This window comes from Dryobates pubescens, chromosome 7 (assembly GCF_014839835.1).
Source record: "Dryobates pubescens isolate bDryPub1 chromosome 7, bDryPub1.pri, whole genome shotgun sequence".
Classification (NCBI taxonomy): domain Eukaryota; kingdom Metazoa; phylum Chordata; class Aves; order Piciformes; family Picidae; genus Dryobates; species Dryobates pubescens.
The window spans coordinates 42,113,719-42,130,524 of NC_071618.1; the positions used below are offsets into that span (position 1 = coordinate 42,113,719).

General features: G+C 42.4%; 1 protein-coding gene across 3 annotated transcripts in view; it reads right to left on the reverse strand.

Moving 5' to 3' along the window:
• ZC3H13 (zinc finger CCCH-type containing 13) overlaps window positions 1-16,806 on the reverse strand; it is a 69,849-nt gene that overhangs the window by 47,167 nt on the left and 5,876 nt on the right. For 2 of the 3 annotated variants that reach the window (XM_054163109.1, XM_054163107.1), the window contains exons 2-4: window positions 15,318-15,443; window positions 14,742-14,851; window positions 8,038-8,149 (exon numbers count right to left, since the gene is read on the reverse strand). In XM_054163109.1, coding sequence (XP_054019084.1) covers window positions 8,038-8,149; window positions 14,742-14,851; window positions 15,318-15,434 — 339 coding nt within the window. In that variant the 5' untranslated portion in view covers window positions 15,435-15,443. The remainder of the gene's footprint in view (window positions 1-8,037; window positions 8,150-14,741; window positions 14,852-15,317; window positions 15,444-16,806) is intronic. The other variant, XM_054163108.1, reaches the window with a different exon arrangement.

The following is a 16,806-nucleotide window of genomic DNA, read 5'->3' on the forward strand; positions in this document are numbered from 1 at the left end:
CTCCCTGGGCAGCACATTCCAATGGCCAATCTCTCTTTCTGGGAAGAACTCCTTCCTAACTTCCATCCTAAACCTCCCCTGGTGCAGCTTGAGACTGTGTCCTCTTATTCTGGTGGTGGTTGCCTGGGAGAAGAGACCAACCCCCACCTGGCTACAACCTCTCTTTGGGGAGTTGGAGAGAGCAAGAAGGTCTCCTCTGAGCCTCCTCTTCTCCAGGTTAAGCATCCCCAGCTCCCTCAGCCTCTCCTCACAGGGCTGTGCTCCAAACCCCTCCCCAGCTTTGTTACCCTCCTCTGGACACCTTCCAGCAGCTCAACATCTTTCCTAAACTGAGGGCCCAGAACTGGGCACAGGACTCAAGGTGTGACCTACCTAAACCACCAAGTTGTGCTGGTTGCTGACATCAACTGCAGATGGGTCTATATGAACTATGCTATCACCACAACACATACTAAAGACATTTCGGTCTTGGCCTTCCAGTATCTGGAGGGGGCTACAAGAAGGCTGGGAAAGGACTTCTCAGGATCTCAGGTAGTGATAGGACTAGGGGGAATGGATTGAAGCTGGAGGTGGGGAGATTGAGCCTGGAGGTGAGGAGGAAGTTCTTCCCCAGGAGAGTGGTGAAGCCCTGAAATGGGTTGTCCAGGGAGGTGGTTGGGGCCCCATCCCTGGAGGTGTTTAAGCCCAGGCTGGATGAGGCTCTGGCCAGCCTGATCTAGTGTGTGGTGTCCCTGACCATGGCAGGGGGGTTGGAACTAGCTGATCCTTGTGGTCCCTTCCAACCCTGACTGATACTATGATACTTCAAAGCAAGTTACTGCAAAAGAAAATGGCTCTGATAAGGTCTGAAAACTCAGAACTTTATCAAGAAGCCTCTCATACAACCATTCTTTTTTCTCCTTGGAGTATCCAATTTTACCTGGACTGCCTTCCTTGAAGGGTGCATCTCTTCTATTAAAACTGTGTAGTTCTGCTTCATATGGGTTAGTTGGTTGGGTGGTGTTGGATGATAGGTTGGACACGATGATCTTGAAGGTCCCTTCCAACCTGGTCTATTCTATTCTATTCTATTCTATATTTCATCAAATTACAACAATTAATAAAAACCCCCAAAATTCTTAAACACAATTACTAGTTTGTTACTGGTAAACCAAAGTACACATGTTAAGACATCCCCTATATACTGATTCAAACAAAACAAAACACAGCTTCTCAGCAGACAATGTGCAGGTAAGTCAGAATGTGTTCAAGAGCAACTTAACCCAGGAAAAACACCACACAACCTATGTGCATTTCCCCTGCACCTCTAACCTTACAACCAAACACAAGCATCTTCAAAGAGCCTCAATTTTCTCCTTTCAGTGAAGCTGGTAGTGCCACAAGCAGGTGTCTGTAGAAGAACTGATAACAAAAACTGCTATGAAAATCATGTTATTGAATTACTGAATGGAGGGGAAGGGAATAGACAATTTTCATGCAAGCATGCTATTTTACAAGTCAGGACAACTTGATCCAAGCCCATTCAGACCCTAAATGCCTTCAGTTTACATAGAATATATACATAGAATAAACCAGGTTGGAAGAGACCTTCAAGATCATCGCGTCCAACCCATCAACCAATCCAACACCACCTAAACAACTAACCCATTGCACCAAGCACCCCATCAAGTCTCCTCCTGAACACCTCCAACGATGGTGACTCCACCACCTTCCCAGGCAGCCCATTCCAATGGGCAATCATTCTCTCTGTGTAGAACTTCTTCCCAACATCCAACCTGAACCTCCCCTGGCGCAGCCTGAGACTGTGTTCTCTTGCTCTGGTACTGGCTGTCTGGGAGAAGAGACAAATATCCGTCTGTCTACAAGTACCTTTCAGGTAGTTGTACAGAGCATTAAGGTCTCCCCTGAGTTTCCTCTTCTCCAGGCTAAGCAACCCCAGCTCCCTCAGCCTCTCCTCACAGGGCTGTGTTCCAAACCCCTCACAAACTTTGTTGCTCTTCTCTGGACTCGTTCCAGCAATTCAACCTCCTTCCTAAACGGAGGGGCCCAGAACTGGACACAGGACTCAAGGTGTGGCCTAACCAGTGCAGTGTACAGGGGCAGAATGACCTCCCTGCTCCTGCTGGCCACACTGTTCCTGATGCAGGCCAGGATGCCATTGGCCCTCTTAGCTGCCTGGGCACACTTCAGGCTCATGTTCAGCCTACCATCAACCAGTACTCCCAGGTCCTTCTCTGCCTGGCCGCTCTCCAGCCACTCTGACCCCAGCCTGCAGCACTGCATGGGGTTGCTGTGGCCAATGTGCAGAACCTGGCACTTGGATGTGTTCAATCTCCTGCCCTTGGACTCTGCCCATCTGTCCAGCCTGTCGAGGTCCCTCTGCAGAGCCTCTCTACCCTCCAGCAGATCAACTCCTGTCCCCAGCCTGGTGTCCTCAGCAAATTTACTGATGATGGACTCAATGCCCTCGTCCAGATCATCAATAAAGATGTTAAAGAGCAAGGGGCCCAGTACTGATCCCTGGGGCACACCACTGGTGACTGGCTGCCAGCTGGATGTGGCACCATTCACCACCACTCTCTGGGCTCAGCCTCCAGCCAGTTCCTAACCCAATGCAGTGTGCTCCCATCCAAGCCATGGGCTGACAGCTTGGCCAGGAGTTTGCTATGGGGAACGGTGTCAAAGGCCTTGCTGAGGTCCAGGTAGACTACATCGACAGTTGCAAGGAAAGAAATTCTGGTAGCATTGCATCTAGCAAAACAAATCTCAGTGTATACATTCAGTATAAACCAAGAATTTCACTTATGGTTTAGAACACACATTTCAATTTCCTCATTGAAAAGCCTTCAACATATTGCTTTTATTGTACTTGTCCCACTTACAGCATGTTTAATTCCCTCATACAATGAGGAAGAAATATTTTCTTCATATCCTTATAGACCTTCTTGTACTTTACACAGGGTTTTTGTTCTCTCCTTTAATAAGCCAAGAATAAAATCCGTCATGCTCCTAAAGGCCCACAGCATGTCTTTCACTTGTATATGAAGATGCTTTATCTACTTCAGCCACAGTTGTAAACAACTTATCTGCAGACTAAAACAACACCATTTACAAGAGAAGAAGTAATAAACTTTCACAATAATATAAATTACTGGGGGGAAAAAAAATACTGTAGTTATCTTCAGAGCAAAAACAATTCAGCAAACTTTGCCTATGCTGTTTTCAGGTCTCTGCTGACAGTTAAGCTATTTCCATGGGTTGGGAAGATGATCACAGTTGAATCATAGAATCAGTAAGGTTGGAAAAGACCTCAAGGATCAAGGCTGACTTTCAAGACAAATGTTACTTAAGAAAGGGAGGGGGGAAAAGGAAAACCAAAACAACATTATTGCTGAATTCTGTGAGATTTTATTTAATGTCTGTTTAAGATGTTCCACACCCCCTAAGCTATGGTCAGCACTCTGTGGCACAAGACTTGATGTCTATTTGAATGGATTTCCCACTATGGCCAGAAGAGCTTGGCTAAGAACAAAAGTACTCATCTAGGCTGCACAACACACTTCTAGCCAGGAAGTGTTGTTTTGCCCAACATCAATGGAGAAAATGTTTATGACTCTTACAACCTACAATTCTAACAAGGCAGCAGCTTCATTTTCAGCCTTATCAGCACATGTACATGCAGCAGCAATACAAACTAATTCAGAAGCACAGGTCCCTTTAAATCTAGAATGAGATACTGTCTATTACACCTAAAATCTTTTGGGTAAGAACAGTACTATTTTGCTCTACTTTTATAGTGTAAAGTACTACCACACTACGCAGGCGTGCAATAAAATGTATCTGAAGTGTCCCTGGAATCACAGAATCACCAAGGTTGGAAGAGACCTCAAAGATCATCAAGTCCAACCTGCTGCCACAGACCTCATGACAAAACCATGGCACCAAGTGCCACATCCAATCCCCTCTTGAACACCTCCAGGGATGGGGACTCCACCACCTCCCTGGGCAGCACATTCCAATGCCTAACAATTCTCTCAGTGAAGAACTTTCTCCTCACCTCAAGCCTAAACTTCCCCTGGTGCAGCTTGAGACTGTGTCCTCTTGTTCTGGTGCTGGGTGCCTGGGAGAAGAGACCAACCCCCACCTGGCTACCACCACCCTTCAGGGAGTTGTAGACAGCAAGAAGGTCTCCTCTGAGCCTTCTCTTCTCCAGGCTAAACAACCCCAGCTCCCTCAGCCTCTTCTCACAGGGCTGTGCTCAAGGCCTCTCCCCAGCCTCGTTGCCCTTCTCTGGACACCTTCAAGTGTCTCAATGTAGTCTTTCCATTCCAGAGATGGAAGATATTGCTGACTTCCTCTCCAGTGCAGATATTCAAAAGCCACATTGACAAAAGCACAGACATGAAACAAGTAATACACACTCCTTGCAAAAGTCATTTTTAAATGCCCTTCCCATTACTCCTCCCAGGTAAAACTTCCAGGTACTCCAATTTAACTGTCTTCTCACAATACAGAGAAAACCCCAATACAAAAATGTCCAACTAAATAAAGTAACAGCAGGAACCTTAGCTAATTATTTGCATGATCATTGATAAGACTAACATACAGTGCTGAAAGAATTCCTAACACAAACCTGAGAAACACAGAAACAACCGAGTTCAATGCAGGAGCCCACACCAGGAACCTCACCTAATTATTTGCATGATCATTGATAAGACTAACATGCAGTGCTGAAAGAATTCCTAACACAAACCTGAGAATCACAGAAACAACTGAGTTCAATGCAGGTGCCCACACAACACAGCATATTGGCCCTGAAAGCAACAGTACAAAGACATGAAGAAATAATATGGGAGTTATTCTATATCCTCTCCATATAGGAAGCTGTTTCCTACATACATACAGAATGCTCTGGTTATGTCTCCAAAGAAGAAGAAATCTCTTCTAAAAAGATGTTCTGCTAGTTCTACTGTCTCAACTTTTTGTGGAAGCTCTTCAGATTTGGACTGTTCTCTTCTTATCATCAGGTATAATTGTCACATACAAGGTAAATATGCCACTCTTTCTAGAGGAATTAAAGCATGAAGATGACGCATCTAGTTTACATTCTCTCAACCACACACCATATTCATTCACCACAAGTCCTTTCTTCCCTCCAGTCTCTTTCTCACCACCTTGCCCACTTCCAAGAGGCATTTGACTGCAGTTTCTTGCACACACGTATTTGGCATTCTGCTTCATTGGGATCACAACTGGACCGTGAATTTACAGCATCACAATGATCATTTTCCACTTCACTTTTATACACCTGAGTGCTTCTGCAACTGAGACTGCACTCTGAACAGATAGTTTTATTGAGCTGTCCACAATAACTTTGCTATTGGATGGTTTCAGTTACTCTTAAAATACTTGTTCATTTTTTTTTGCTTTGAATTAATGTCTCCGTTTTGCATTACCTTGCACTTGCCAACACCAAGTTTCATTTGCCATTGTACCGCCAAGAACTATCCTTCCCCAGCCCCTACTGCATTCCCCAGGCTTCAGTCATCTCAGCTAATGTTTTCCTATCTTCTGAACAGTTTGATATTTGGGATGTCCAACATTTTTTCCACATTCTTAAACTCTTTAGATCATAGAATCAATAAAGTTGGAAAAGACCTCAAAGATCATCAAGTCCAACCTAGCACCCAAGCCCTCAGGACTACTAAACCATGGCACCAAGTGCCACATCCAATCCCCTCTTGAACACCTCCAGGGATGGTGACTCCACCACCTCCCTGGGCAGCACATTCCAATGCCCAACAACCCTCTCTGTGAAGAACTTTCTCCTAACATCCAGCCTAAACCTCCCCTAGCACAGCTTGAGACTGTGTCCTCTTGTTCTGGTGCTGGTTGCCTGGGAAGAGACCATCCCCCACCTGGCTACAGCCTCCCTTCAGGCAGTTATAGACAGCAAGAAGGTCGCCCCTGAGCCTCCTCTTCTCCAGGCTAAGCAACCCCAGCTCCCTCAGCCTTTCCTCGTAGGGCTGTGCTTGAGGCCTCTCCCCAGCCTCGTTGCCCTTCTCTGGACACATTCAAGTGTCTCAATGTCCTTCTCAAATTGAGGGGCCCAAAACTGGACCATAGCATCTTCTGTAACTAAATAATCTGAAATGATTCTGAAGTGTTCTCCTTAGCAGGCTTCTAAACCTGATATACCTGCTATTATTTGACTACATACATGCTTTAAAAGCCTTCTTTCAAAAGAAGCTATTTAAGGTTTCACCTGCATTAGACAGTTCTCTCTCAGCCACTACCAGCAGACTGAGGAAGCACAAATTTTGCAGGAGCACTGCTGCTATTTTAAAGCACCCAAGCAAACAACCAAACCAAACCAAACCCCAACCAAAAACCAAACCACAATTATGAAACTTTATGGAACAAGAAACTTTCTGTTATTTCAAAACCAAGTTAGTATTTCTCATCCAGCTCCTCTGTTATGCCAAAAGTTTTAATATGAGATGGAAACAGATACTAGGTCTCCACTGTTAGCAGTTCAGTCACTTCAGTCTTCTGTTCTCTTAAGACATCCTGGTTCTTTGCAATGCAACTTAGGACGATTATCCCTCTTCATCTATTTGCTCCAGAATATTTTCTTGGCATATCCCATATTTTAGGAGTTGCTTTCATGCAACCAATACAAAAGCTCAGTGGTTTCCTCAGCCTTCTGTTTTATGAGATTGGAGTTTTGGGGTTGTTTTTTCTCTCTGCAGTGTGCTTATCCTGTAAATAATTCTTGGGTACCTTAAAAGACCCACTAATTCTTCAATTCATTTTGATTCCCGCTTCCAGTTCACCTTTACTTGGGGTTTAGTTGTTTAAAGAGTATTTTATTGTTACCTTAATAGAGCACTATGAAAAGCAGGGTTAACTAACCAGAGGCAAGAATTACATCAAAATTAGGAGTTGCACAAGTCACATCCAGCTTTTAATAGGGTTGGAAAAAACACTTTGGCCGCCAACCTCGTACTCAATAATCGAACAGTTTATTGAGAATAAGCTACCATCAAAGAAAACACATTCAAGTGAAAGAGTAAAAAGAGAAGAAAGTTTACACAAATTCACAGCAACTGAAAACATGATTGGAAGGTAAGCCATTCTGTTAATTTAATGATAGCAGCTGCTGTTCGTTTCTTTACACCTGACAGGAAAAATCCATTTTACACAGCAAGTAGGAACAGACCAAGGGGGGGGTAGGGGGGGGTGGAACCAGAGAGCTGTTAATACCTGCAGAAGCAAAACTGATTTTTTTTTCCACAAATTTAAAAAAAAAAAACAAAATCCAAAAAACTTTTAAGCATTATTTATGTGAAGATGGGGTTAAAAAAACACCACAGAGGAATACAGAGGCACAGAGTCAGACTACCAACTCCGCCTGTTCGTTTGTAACATCAGGACCAGAGAATACAATCTCAAAAGAGTCAAGTTCTTACATTTGAGGGGGAGAGGGTTGCAGAAAGATTATCAGGAAATGTGAATGATAATGGGTTGGGTGGGGTTTTTTTTTTGCAAAATCCAAAAGCAAGCAGTTGGGATGGCTGATGAGGATGTGAGGAGGAAGGCAAAATGAACCAGCATGGCAGTAACCGCATGGCTTTACTGAAAGTAAATCTGGTTCAAGGATGCATGTAAACAATGGATACAAGTGTTGAGGGGGAAACAGTGGATGATTGGAACCATGGTTAATACACCTTCTTGGCAATAGTCAGAAGAGTCTGCACTCTTATGAAATAATTGTGCATCAGTATTTGTAGCATATTTTAGTCTGTGGGATGTGTCAAATCTTTGGGAACCACAAGATCAGAAAGTGCTATAAAAACCGCAAAACAATACAATTGTTCAGCCACTTCATAATAGAGTATGCCACGTGCTATGTACAGAATGATCAGTCCATCAAGACATTATATTATAGAGTACAAGCCACCATGATCAGGTTTCTAGGACACACTGCCCAATTGCTACTGAGGGATGCTGGAGTTCTGCAAACTCCATTCTTACCCTAACAGGAGAGGACGATTCCTCTGTACTTCGTTTCTGTGGCTCTGCCTCAACGTCTTGACGTTTATTCTTCATTCTTTCCCGAAGATCTCCAGTGGGTCTTTCTGGTGACCTGTATAATACAGAAACATAATAAAACCAGCTCTATGGGACTGTTTTTAAAGGAATACAATCTGTCTTTTAATTGTTTTTTTTTAATCAGTATATACAGAAATATCTAAACCTCCCACCCAGAAGTAGATTAAAAACCCCCCAAAGATAAATCATTCTGATCTAAAGGGCTTAAGCATTCTAAGCAAGCAACTCTTTCAAAACATCACAGACAGCTTGACTCTAAGAAGAAAAATTAAACATATGCATGGTATGACTCAGATACTACTCTAGACCAGCTCCAGGTGATCCTATATGCAACAAATGATCTTTTATGAGCATCATACAAATGTGTTTCACAATGACTGCTAATAAGTCTCTCCACATTCTGAGATGCATCAAATTTAACATATGTGTACAAAACACAATTAACACAGAGTCAAACTATTGTACTTTGAGTAAAAGCTTTTACTGCACTGTGGGAAAGGAGAAGGAGCATCCTACACTATCCTAAGACTTCTATGTAATTCTGTCACCTCTTGGTACAGACTTGTAAGTTCCTTGATCCTTTATGCATCAAAAAAGAACACCCCCTGCATTCAAACACGTTCCTAAGCAAAGGGGCTGTAGAAGCTGCTTCAAATGATCTTCCAAGTTCTCTCCACAAAAATCTAGCCTGATAACTGAGTTTGATATTTCTGTGATGGCTGTTAGCCAGATACTTCTGTGAAATGATTGCATGAAATTACTGGATCTCTACCTATCAGTCTACACTAAAGAAGCCTAAAAGAGATGCTGATGCTGTATTGAAGAATTATCTATCTGAATAATGAAATTTGCACTTCTTTTTGTTTATCAGACTGAGTTAGAGTTTCCATTTGGAAAGTGTTTCTTCTTCCACCCTTCCTCTGTCACATTATTATGGGCAAATTGTCTTTCACATTTTATGCATACAGGAATCTGAAAATTAAACCACATTAATTTAATCTGTGCAGATCTGAAAAACAATAATTGGTTTCTGCTCCCTCTTTTGCAATGTTACATATATTTACTTCTTTACACTGTGTCTGTCATAAGGTTAAGTGGCTTAGGATCTAAGAAGAAAAAAGACCAGTGACTTCTCCCATTTTTAGATGCATTTAATTCTGCATTAAGTTGTAAACACAGGTCCATCTACAACACAGTGTGCTTATCCCTGTACTCAGCACTGGTTAGGCCACACATTGAGTCCTGTGTCTAGTTCTGGGCCCCCCAGTTTAGGAAAGATGTTGAGTTGCTGGAACATGTCCAGAGAAGGGCAACAAAACTGGTGAGGGGTTAGGAGCACAGCCCTATGAGGAGAGGCTGAAGGAGCTGGGGTTGCTTAGCCTGGAGAAGAGAAGGCTCAGAGGAGATGTTATTGCACCAGAACAAGAGGACACAGTCTCAAGCTGCACCATGGGAGGTTTAGGCTGGACGTTAGGAAGAAATTCTTCATAGAATGAGTGATTGCCCATTGCAATATGCTGCCCAAGGAGGTGGTGGAGTCACCATCACTGGAGGTGTTTAAGAAGAGACTGGATGGGGTGCTTGGTGCCATGGTGTAGTTGATTAGATGGTGTTGAGTGAGAGGTTGGACTCGATGATCTGGAAGGTCTTTTCCAACCTGGTTAATTCTATTCTACTCTATTCTTTCAGCACTAAGAAGGATGAAATAGTATCACAGAACCACAGCATATAAAGAAGGTATCTTTTTTGCATACATGATTGTGAGTGCCTGGCTTTAGCAAAGGTTAGAGTTCAAGGTGGGTTTTTCCCTCTCCTCTCACCTTAAAAAATTCCTTTGCATTACCAAAACCTCTCAAAAGTATTCCAACTATCAGCTGCCTCAACAAATAAAGAGTCTTTCAACATTAACACTGGCAATTCAATGCTTAAATTTTAAGTAATATTTCAGCTACTGCACAAAGGGTTTAGAATGGAATAGAATCAACCAGGTTGGAAAAGACCTTGGAGATCATCGAGTCCAGTTTGGACTTGTGAAACTGAACATTACTTTAAAACATAAAAATGTTATAGATCATTACTAGTAGCTCCACAAGAGGAGCAATGTCAGGGAAAATCCCAATAGCTGAAGGAGAAAGCAAGTGAATTTACACTGAATGCAGTCCACGTAGTTGCTAGAGATATACTTTTTCTTTTGGTTATGTGCCGAAGTGAAAAAGCACCTGAAGTATTTCTTCCTCAATTAATACCTTTTCCAACATGTGAGGGAAGAAAAAACTTGTTAAAACTGTATTCAAATCTCCCTAAAGACTTAAAAAAAACCTATCAAGAAATTACAGAAATTTTAAAAGTTCTAGCTCCAGGGTTGGGTTGGTTGTGTTAGTTTTGGGGGTGGAGGTTTGTTTCGGATTTAGAATGCTGGAGCAAAGTCATGGCAAACATCCTCCTTCCCAAAGCAAATCATACCCTCCTTCCCCACCCCCCAAAATATAATAAACTAAGACTGAAAATTGGTCACATTTTAAGAAATATTCAGGAAGCTGTGACTGGCAGCCAAGAGGGCCAATGGCATCCTGGCCTGCATCAAGAACAGTGTGGCCAGCAGGAGCAGGGAGGTCATTCTGCCCCTGTACACTGCACTGGTTAGGCCACACCTCGAGTCCTGTGTCCAGTTCTGGGCCCCTCAGTTTAGGAAGGAGGTTGACTTGCTGGAGCGTGTCCAGAGAAGGGCAGCAAAGTTGGTGAGGGGTTTGGAACACAGCCCTGTGAGGAGAGGCTGAGGGAGCTGGGGTTGCTTAGCCTGGAGAGGAAGAGACTCAGGGGTGACCTTCTTGCTCTCTACAACTACCTGAAGGGTAGTTGTAGACAGGCAGATGTTGGTCTCTTCTCCCAGGCAGCCAGCACCAGAACAAGAGGACACAGTCTCAGGCTGTGCCAGGGGAGGTTTAGGCTGGAGGTTAGGAAGAAGTTCTATACAGAGAGAGTGATTGGCCTTTGGAATGTGCTGCCCAGGGAGGTGGTTGAGTCACCATCCCTGGAGGTGTTCAGGAGGAGACTTGATGGGGTGCTTGGTGCCATGGTTTAGTTGTTTAGGTGGTTTGCATTGGTTGATAGGTTGGACGTGATGATCTTGAAGGTCTCTTCCAACCTGGTCTATTCTATTCTACTCTATTCTATTCTAAAGGTGTACTACATTTTAAGATTTACATGATGGTTTCTTTTCTACACAACCTTCCCCCTGCTTCCCCTCCAAGAGATCTTTGGTTACTCTTGGCAATGCACACTGCTGAATTTCAACAGATGACAATTGTACCTCTGCAGTTCAAGACAATGTAGCTAGATTGCAACTGGTAGAGCCTTTCACACAGAAGGCTCCACTGCATTACTCCTGTACATTGAAAGAAGAAAACTACTCAGCAGTAGATTCCTCTTTCATCACTCAATAGTTTTGCTGGGCCTACCTTCTGAATGAGGCCTAACATGCAAAATACAATCATTTCAAATTTTAAGCACTGTGGTTAAGCAATTTTCAACAGTTGAGTTCTCCATATTCAATGGCTTGGTTATGAAATGTACATGCACAACAGCACCTGTTTTGTTTCTGTGCCTCTTCCAGTGTAAAAAAACAACTACCTAGTCACAGGTACACATTACAACATCTGAGTATATCTCTGTGGGTGTGTGCATAGGCAGGTAATTATCAGTGGGTTATGTACAGATTACAATTGAAGGCTCATGAAATACTGTCCTGTTTGTAAGTTCCTCACAATACTGGAACCTTATAAAGTCCTTCTGTTCTTACCCAGTATTACTGCTAGTCTGGTTTAGTTTCTAAAAGCAATACAACAATCCAGAATCAAGAGGATCAGACAGGCTAAGAGGGACACTGTGCTGGCATAGATCCTGGCCATAGTGTAAAAGAACCACCTGGAAGCTGCTAAGCAGCTAACCAAGGATCTAGGAGAGGAAAGAGAGCAAAATTCCTTGTGGAATATCGTGTTCACACACAGCTCTTTCCTTCTTAGCTTCTCCTTATTTCAGGCACCTGGAAGGCTGACAGGTCTACTACTGAATTCTTTGTATCTTGACCAGTGAAGCTTTATATGTAGAAACATGCAAAGCTTTATTTTTACAACAGCAAATTTAAAAAGGCAAAAGGCAGCATTAAAGCTGAAACAGTTATAATGAAATAGACTTCAAAGCCTTTTTTTACACTTTGAAGTTTTCTTACAGTCTGGTGATGCTGTGGGAGGGATTATGGTCAGATAAAATCATTCACAATGAGATTTATTTCAGACAGGTATGAAATTGAGGGGGCAAGAGAGAAAGGCAGCAGGATGTGCTTTTTCCTAGCAAAACACTTCACCAGGAGGCCTGGATGAACACGTATAGACCCGGTGCCATTACGTTGTCCAAGATGCTCAACAAAGACGACTACTTGAACTGTGTCCAGTTCTGGGGCCCTCAGTTTAGGAAGGAGGTTGACTTGCTGGAGCATGTCCAGAGAAGGGTAACAAAGTTGGTGAGGGGCTTGGAGCACAAGCCCTATGAGGAGAGGCTGAGGGAGCTGGGGTTGCTTAGCCTGGAGGAGACTCAGGGGTGACCTTATTGCTGTCTACAACTGCCTTAAGGGAGGTTGTAGACAGGCAGAGGTTGGTCACTTCTCCCAGGCAGCCAGCACCAGAACAAGAGGACACAGTCTCAGGCTGCACCAGGGGAGGTTTAGGCTGGAGGTTAGGAGGAAGTTTTACACAGAGAGAGTGATTGCCCATTGGAATGGGCTGCCTAGGGAGGTGGTGGAGTCACCATCACTGGAGGTGTTCAGGAGGAGACTTGATAGGGCGCTTGGTGCCATGGGTTAGTTGATTAGGTGGTGTTGGATGATAGGTTGGACACAATGAACTTGAAGGTCTCTTCCAACCTGGTCTATTCTATTCTATTTTATTCTGTTCTATTCTGATGTGGAAGCAGCATTTGCTTGCAAGAAGCCAATAAAACTGCATGCAAAATACCTAAATCCCCAAATCTCTGTGATGTTACATGGCACAAAAATGGCAACATTTTATTATGTACATAGAGCAGGTTTTTCTGTGCCAGGCCAAGAACTATCAGCAGAAACTTCTGGAGATGGCTATGCCTTTTTTTGTCTGAGTGTTTCGGTGTTTGTGTGTGGATAATGGGAAGGGGCTTCCTTCCCCTTTCTAAGAACACCTTTATTAAATGTGGAATGTATCAGGCAAATAAGCAGCAAGATTAATCCTTTGACTTTTTCATACAGTGCTAGTTAAAAAAAAAGTTAGCAGTCAAAAGAAGTAATTCAGCATTATTTTTAAATGTCAGTGGTGACAGTGAAGCAGAAACATAGCTTTAATCATTAAAAGAAATGTCACTTCTTTTCAACCAACCAAGCAGAACTATGCACTGAGTGTTCCAAACACTGAAAGCAAGGAGAAAAGTGACATTCTAACAGTTTTAGAATGTAATCTCCACCAGTAAATCATTCCTTTTCCCCCCCCCCCCCATTTGGAACATTCAGTACAGAATGGTTAAATCCTGTACAAACCAAAAGAAGCATTAAAGTCAGTGATGTATGTTGTATCCCAGCTACTACCACCTTAGAAGCAATGGAAGATCAAACAAGCAAAGTAAAGATCATCAATAGAGTGTGTCACAGGAATAGGAAAAAGAACCAGGAACAGATCCCTGACCTCATGCCAACCTTCCTGTTGCTGCCTTACACTTTGTCCATCCCCTGACCTGGAGGTAACATCAACATTACTGCAGCATCACCAAGCACAGTTGTTTGTGCTTCAAATGTGAAGCCTTCATACAAAGAGGTACTGCACTAAAACTGTACTTTTTCCTCTTTATAAGCAGCATATTACAAACTCACTGCCACATCTGCTCCAGTTAAGTTTTATGCCCCAGATTGGAGAGCCAAAATCCCCAGGATTTCAAAATTATAGTGCAGCATTTCAAAAGTATAGAAGCACTTCAAAATTGCTATAGAGGCATTTCAAAATTGCTATAGAGGCAGATAAAAAAATAATATTCTCATCTGAAAAATGAAATAGCTTTTTGGATCTCCTCCTATCATCCAGGATATCTGATCTACATCTGTCTGGCACAAAACTTTCAAGTGTTTTCTCACAACAGCAGAGAAAGGATAGACACCTTATTCATCAAACAATATAGCAAAGGCAGAAGGGCTGCAATTCTGTGAGCACTACTGTGAGCAGTTGCAAACCAGCATTTCAGCAAAGGACAGAAGGGCATGTCAGAAGCTGTCATTAGACTACAACAAAAAAATTACATATATTAGGATACTTGAATTTCCCATTTCAAGTAATGCAAGACGTTAATCTGCACAAAGTGGGCTCCATTTGTCTCTTTTAAAGCTACACAGACACAAAAATCCTGAGAAAACCTCCTGCAAGTTGCCAAATTAATTGCTTCAAGCAGTTTCACAGTGCAATTGGTTACTGATAGAACATACCAACAGGCACACCACAGCATTTCTTTTGTCTTTCTTTCCTTTTAAAAAACCCAACAAAACAAAACAGAAAACATAGTTGCAAAAGCTATTTTCCTACAGCATGTGAAGAATTCAAAGTGAGGTCTTGATTTACCTTCTATAACTGCTGCTATAGCCTTTACCTCGTGGTGAAGGGCCATGTACGAATCTACATGTGTTCCCATAGAGGCAGTTGCCAGTCTTCAGCCAGTTACGGCACTGTGTCTAAGAGACAGACATCACTGGGTGAATTTCACACTCATTTCTGGAAATACCATTGGTGTGAGTGTGGCAGAACAAGCAAATGACTCCACATTTCACTCCCATTTATCTGCAATTCCTCTCCACCAGTAATATAACTCAGTAAAAGAGAAAACTTAAAAAAAAAAATCAAAATAAAAATATTAAAAAAAAAAAAAGTCAGCAATGAGCATCAAGGCTGGTTGGTGGAAGCACTATTAATATGGATAGCACTACTGCTTCTCTCCAAAAGCTGGCATAATGCACATTCTTTGAATATTCAAAGCATTAGTATATTGACCATCTACACGTTAAGGAGTTCTTATCACCTTTACAAGCATCAGCGACATTTGAGCATTTGGTACCTGTGAGCTAGGCTTTCCCACCACCTAAATCCTGAAAAAGAAGAGGCTAGGGTGGGGAGGAAAAGAAGAACACTTTTACAACTCACCTCTGCAGTACTTCCAGTGCTGGGTCCAAGCCTTTCAAACACACTGGGTCTTCGGGATGTACTATCGGATATGGTCTTGGTATTTTCCACTGTGACCTTCCTTCTAATTTTTGACATTTTGTACTACTTCAACCAAAAAAAAAAGCAAAACTGTAAAATCCTTCAGGCTGGGGCTATTGACACTGAACTCACATGAATAAAATAGTATGATGTGCATTGTGAGAGTTGCTGCAGAGGTGATGAAGAAAGAAACAGAAGTCATAAATGAGTGAAATGCGTCTAATAACGAGAAACGTCTCTGATTTTAACTAGTCAGCTGAACACCAGTAATGGTAGTATTTTTCATTTTATTTCATGCCTTGATTTGGATTCTTCAGCATCCCTTTGGGAAAGATCCTATGACATTCATTTAGGCAGCGACCACCACACTGAATGGATGCTTTCCTTCTTCGTGTGTTTTTATTTGCTGCATGAACTTAAGTGACTTCGCACGAAAAGAACCTTTAATGTTTCTTCACCAACCTCTCAGAAACAGGTTCTGATCACTAAAAAGGCTCCAAAAATCTCCAAAAATGAGAGCTCCACCGTTTCCTTGGCTTTATTGTGTGTCACACAACTTCCTGAAAACCACCTTGGTATCATCCACAGTCCATGTTTGCAAGTGGCTTGTATCCTACAGCTACTTGGAACCACCCGAGTGTAGAAACAAACCAAAAGCCCCCCAAAAAACCTACAACAGTGATACACTTCTGAAGCTTCTCAAGTAAGTACTTTTCATGATGGAAAAAAAAACAACAGATTTTAAAGCAAATACAGCATAGATTTGGTAAAGAAGTCACAATTTACCTTACCTGAGAAAGAAATGAGTTATTGAATACAGAAAAACATATGAAACAAAAAAAGGAGGAAGAGACACATTTGGCACTGGAGACAGGTTGTAGAAAAAAGGCAAAATGGGCTCCAAACTATGAAATAGATTTGGGGAAATCTGCCAGCTGCTGAATAATTGATATACAGTTCAAAAAACTACCTCTTTGTATTGCAAAGCACCACCATTCTAGCACTCATCAGTCAGTATAACATGATTAGTCAAACACTCATCTCCTACCCTTCTGCTGTCACCTCTTCTCCTATCCATGGCACTGAATTTAGAACACTCACACACAGAAGCTGATTTCTAACCCGCAAGTTACAAATGGCAACAAACTCATCCATACAGCCCAAACAATGCAAACTTAGTTTAAACTAACACCCACCAGACTGGAGAAATACGAATTTCCACTGATCTCGTCAGCAATAAGTTCCCATAGAATTCAGATTGTAAAGTTCCATTCTACAGCAAAAATATTTAGAATAGAAAAACGTGGGCAAAGGTATATACAACATAATATTGCTCTAACTGGTATTTTACACTTGATACTTTGATGATGCCTGGTTTTCTCCCTTGATGAAACTTCATGATCTGAATCCTACAGTTACTTCAGTGACA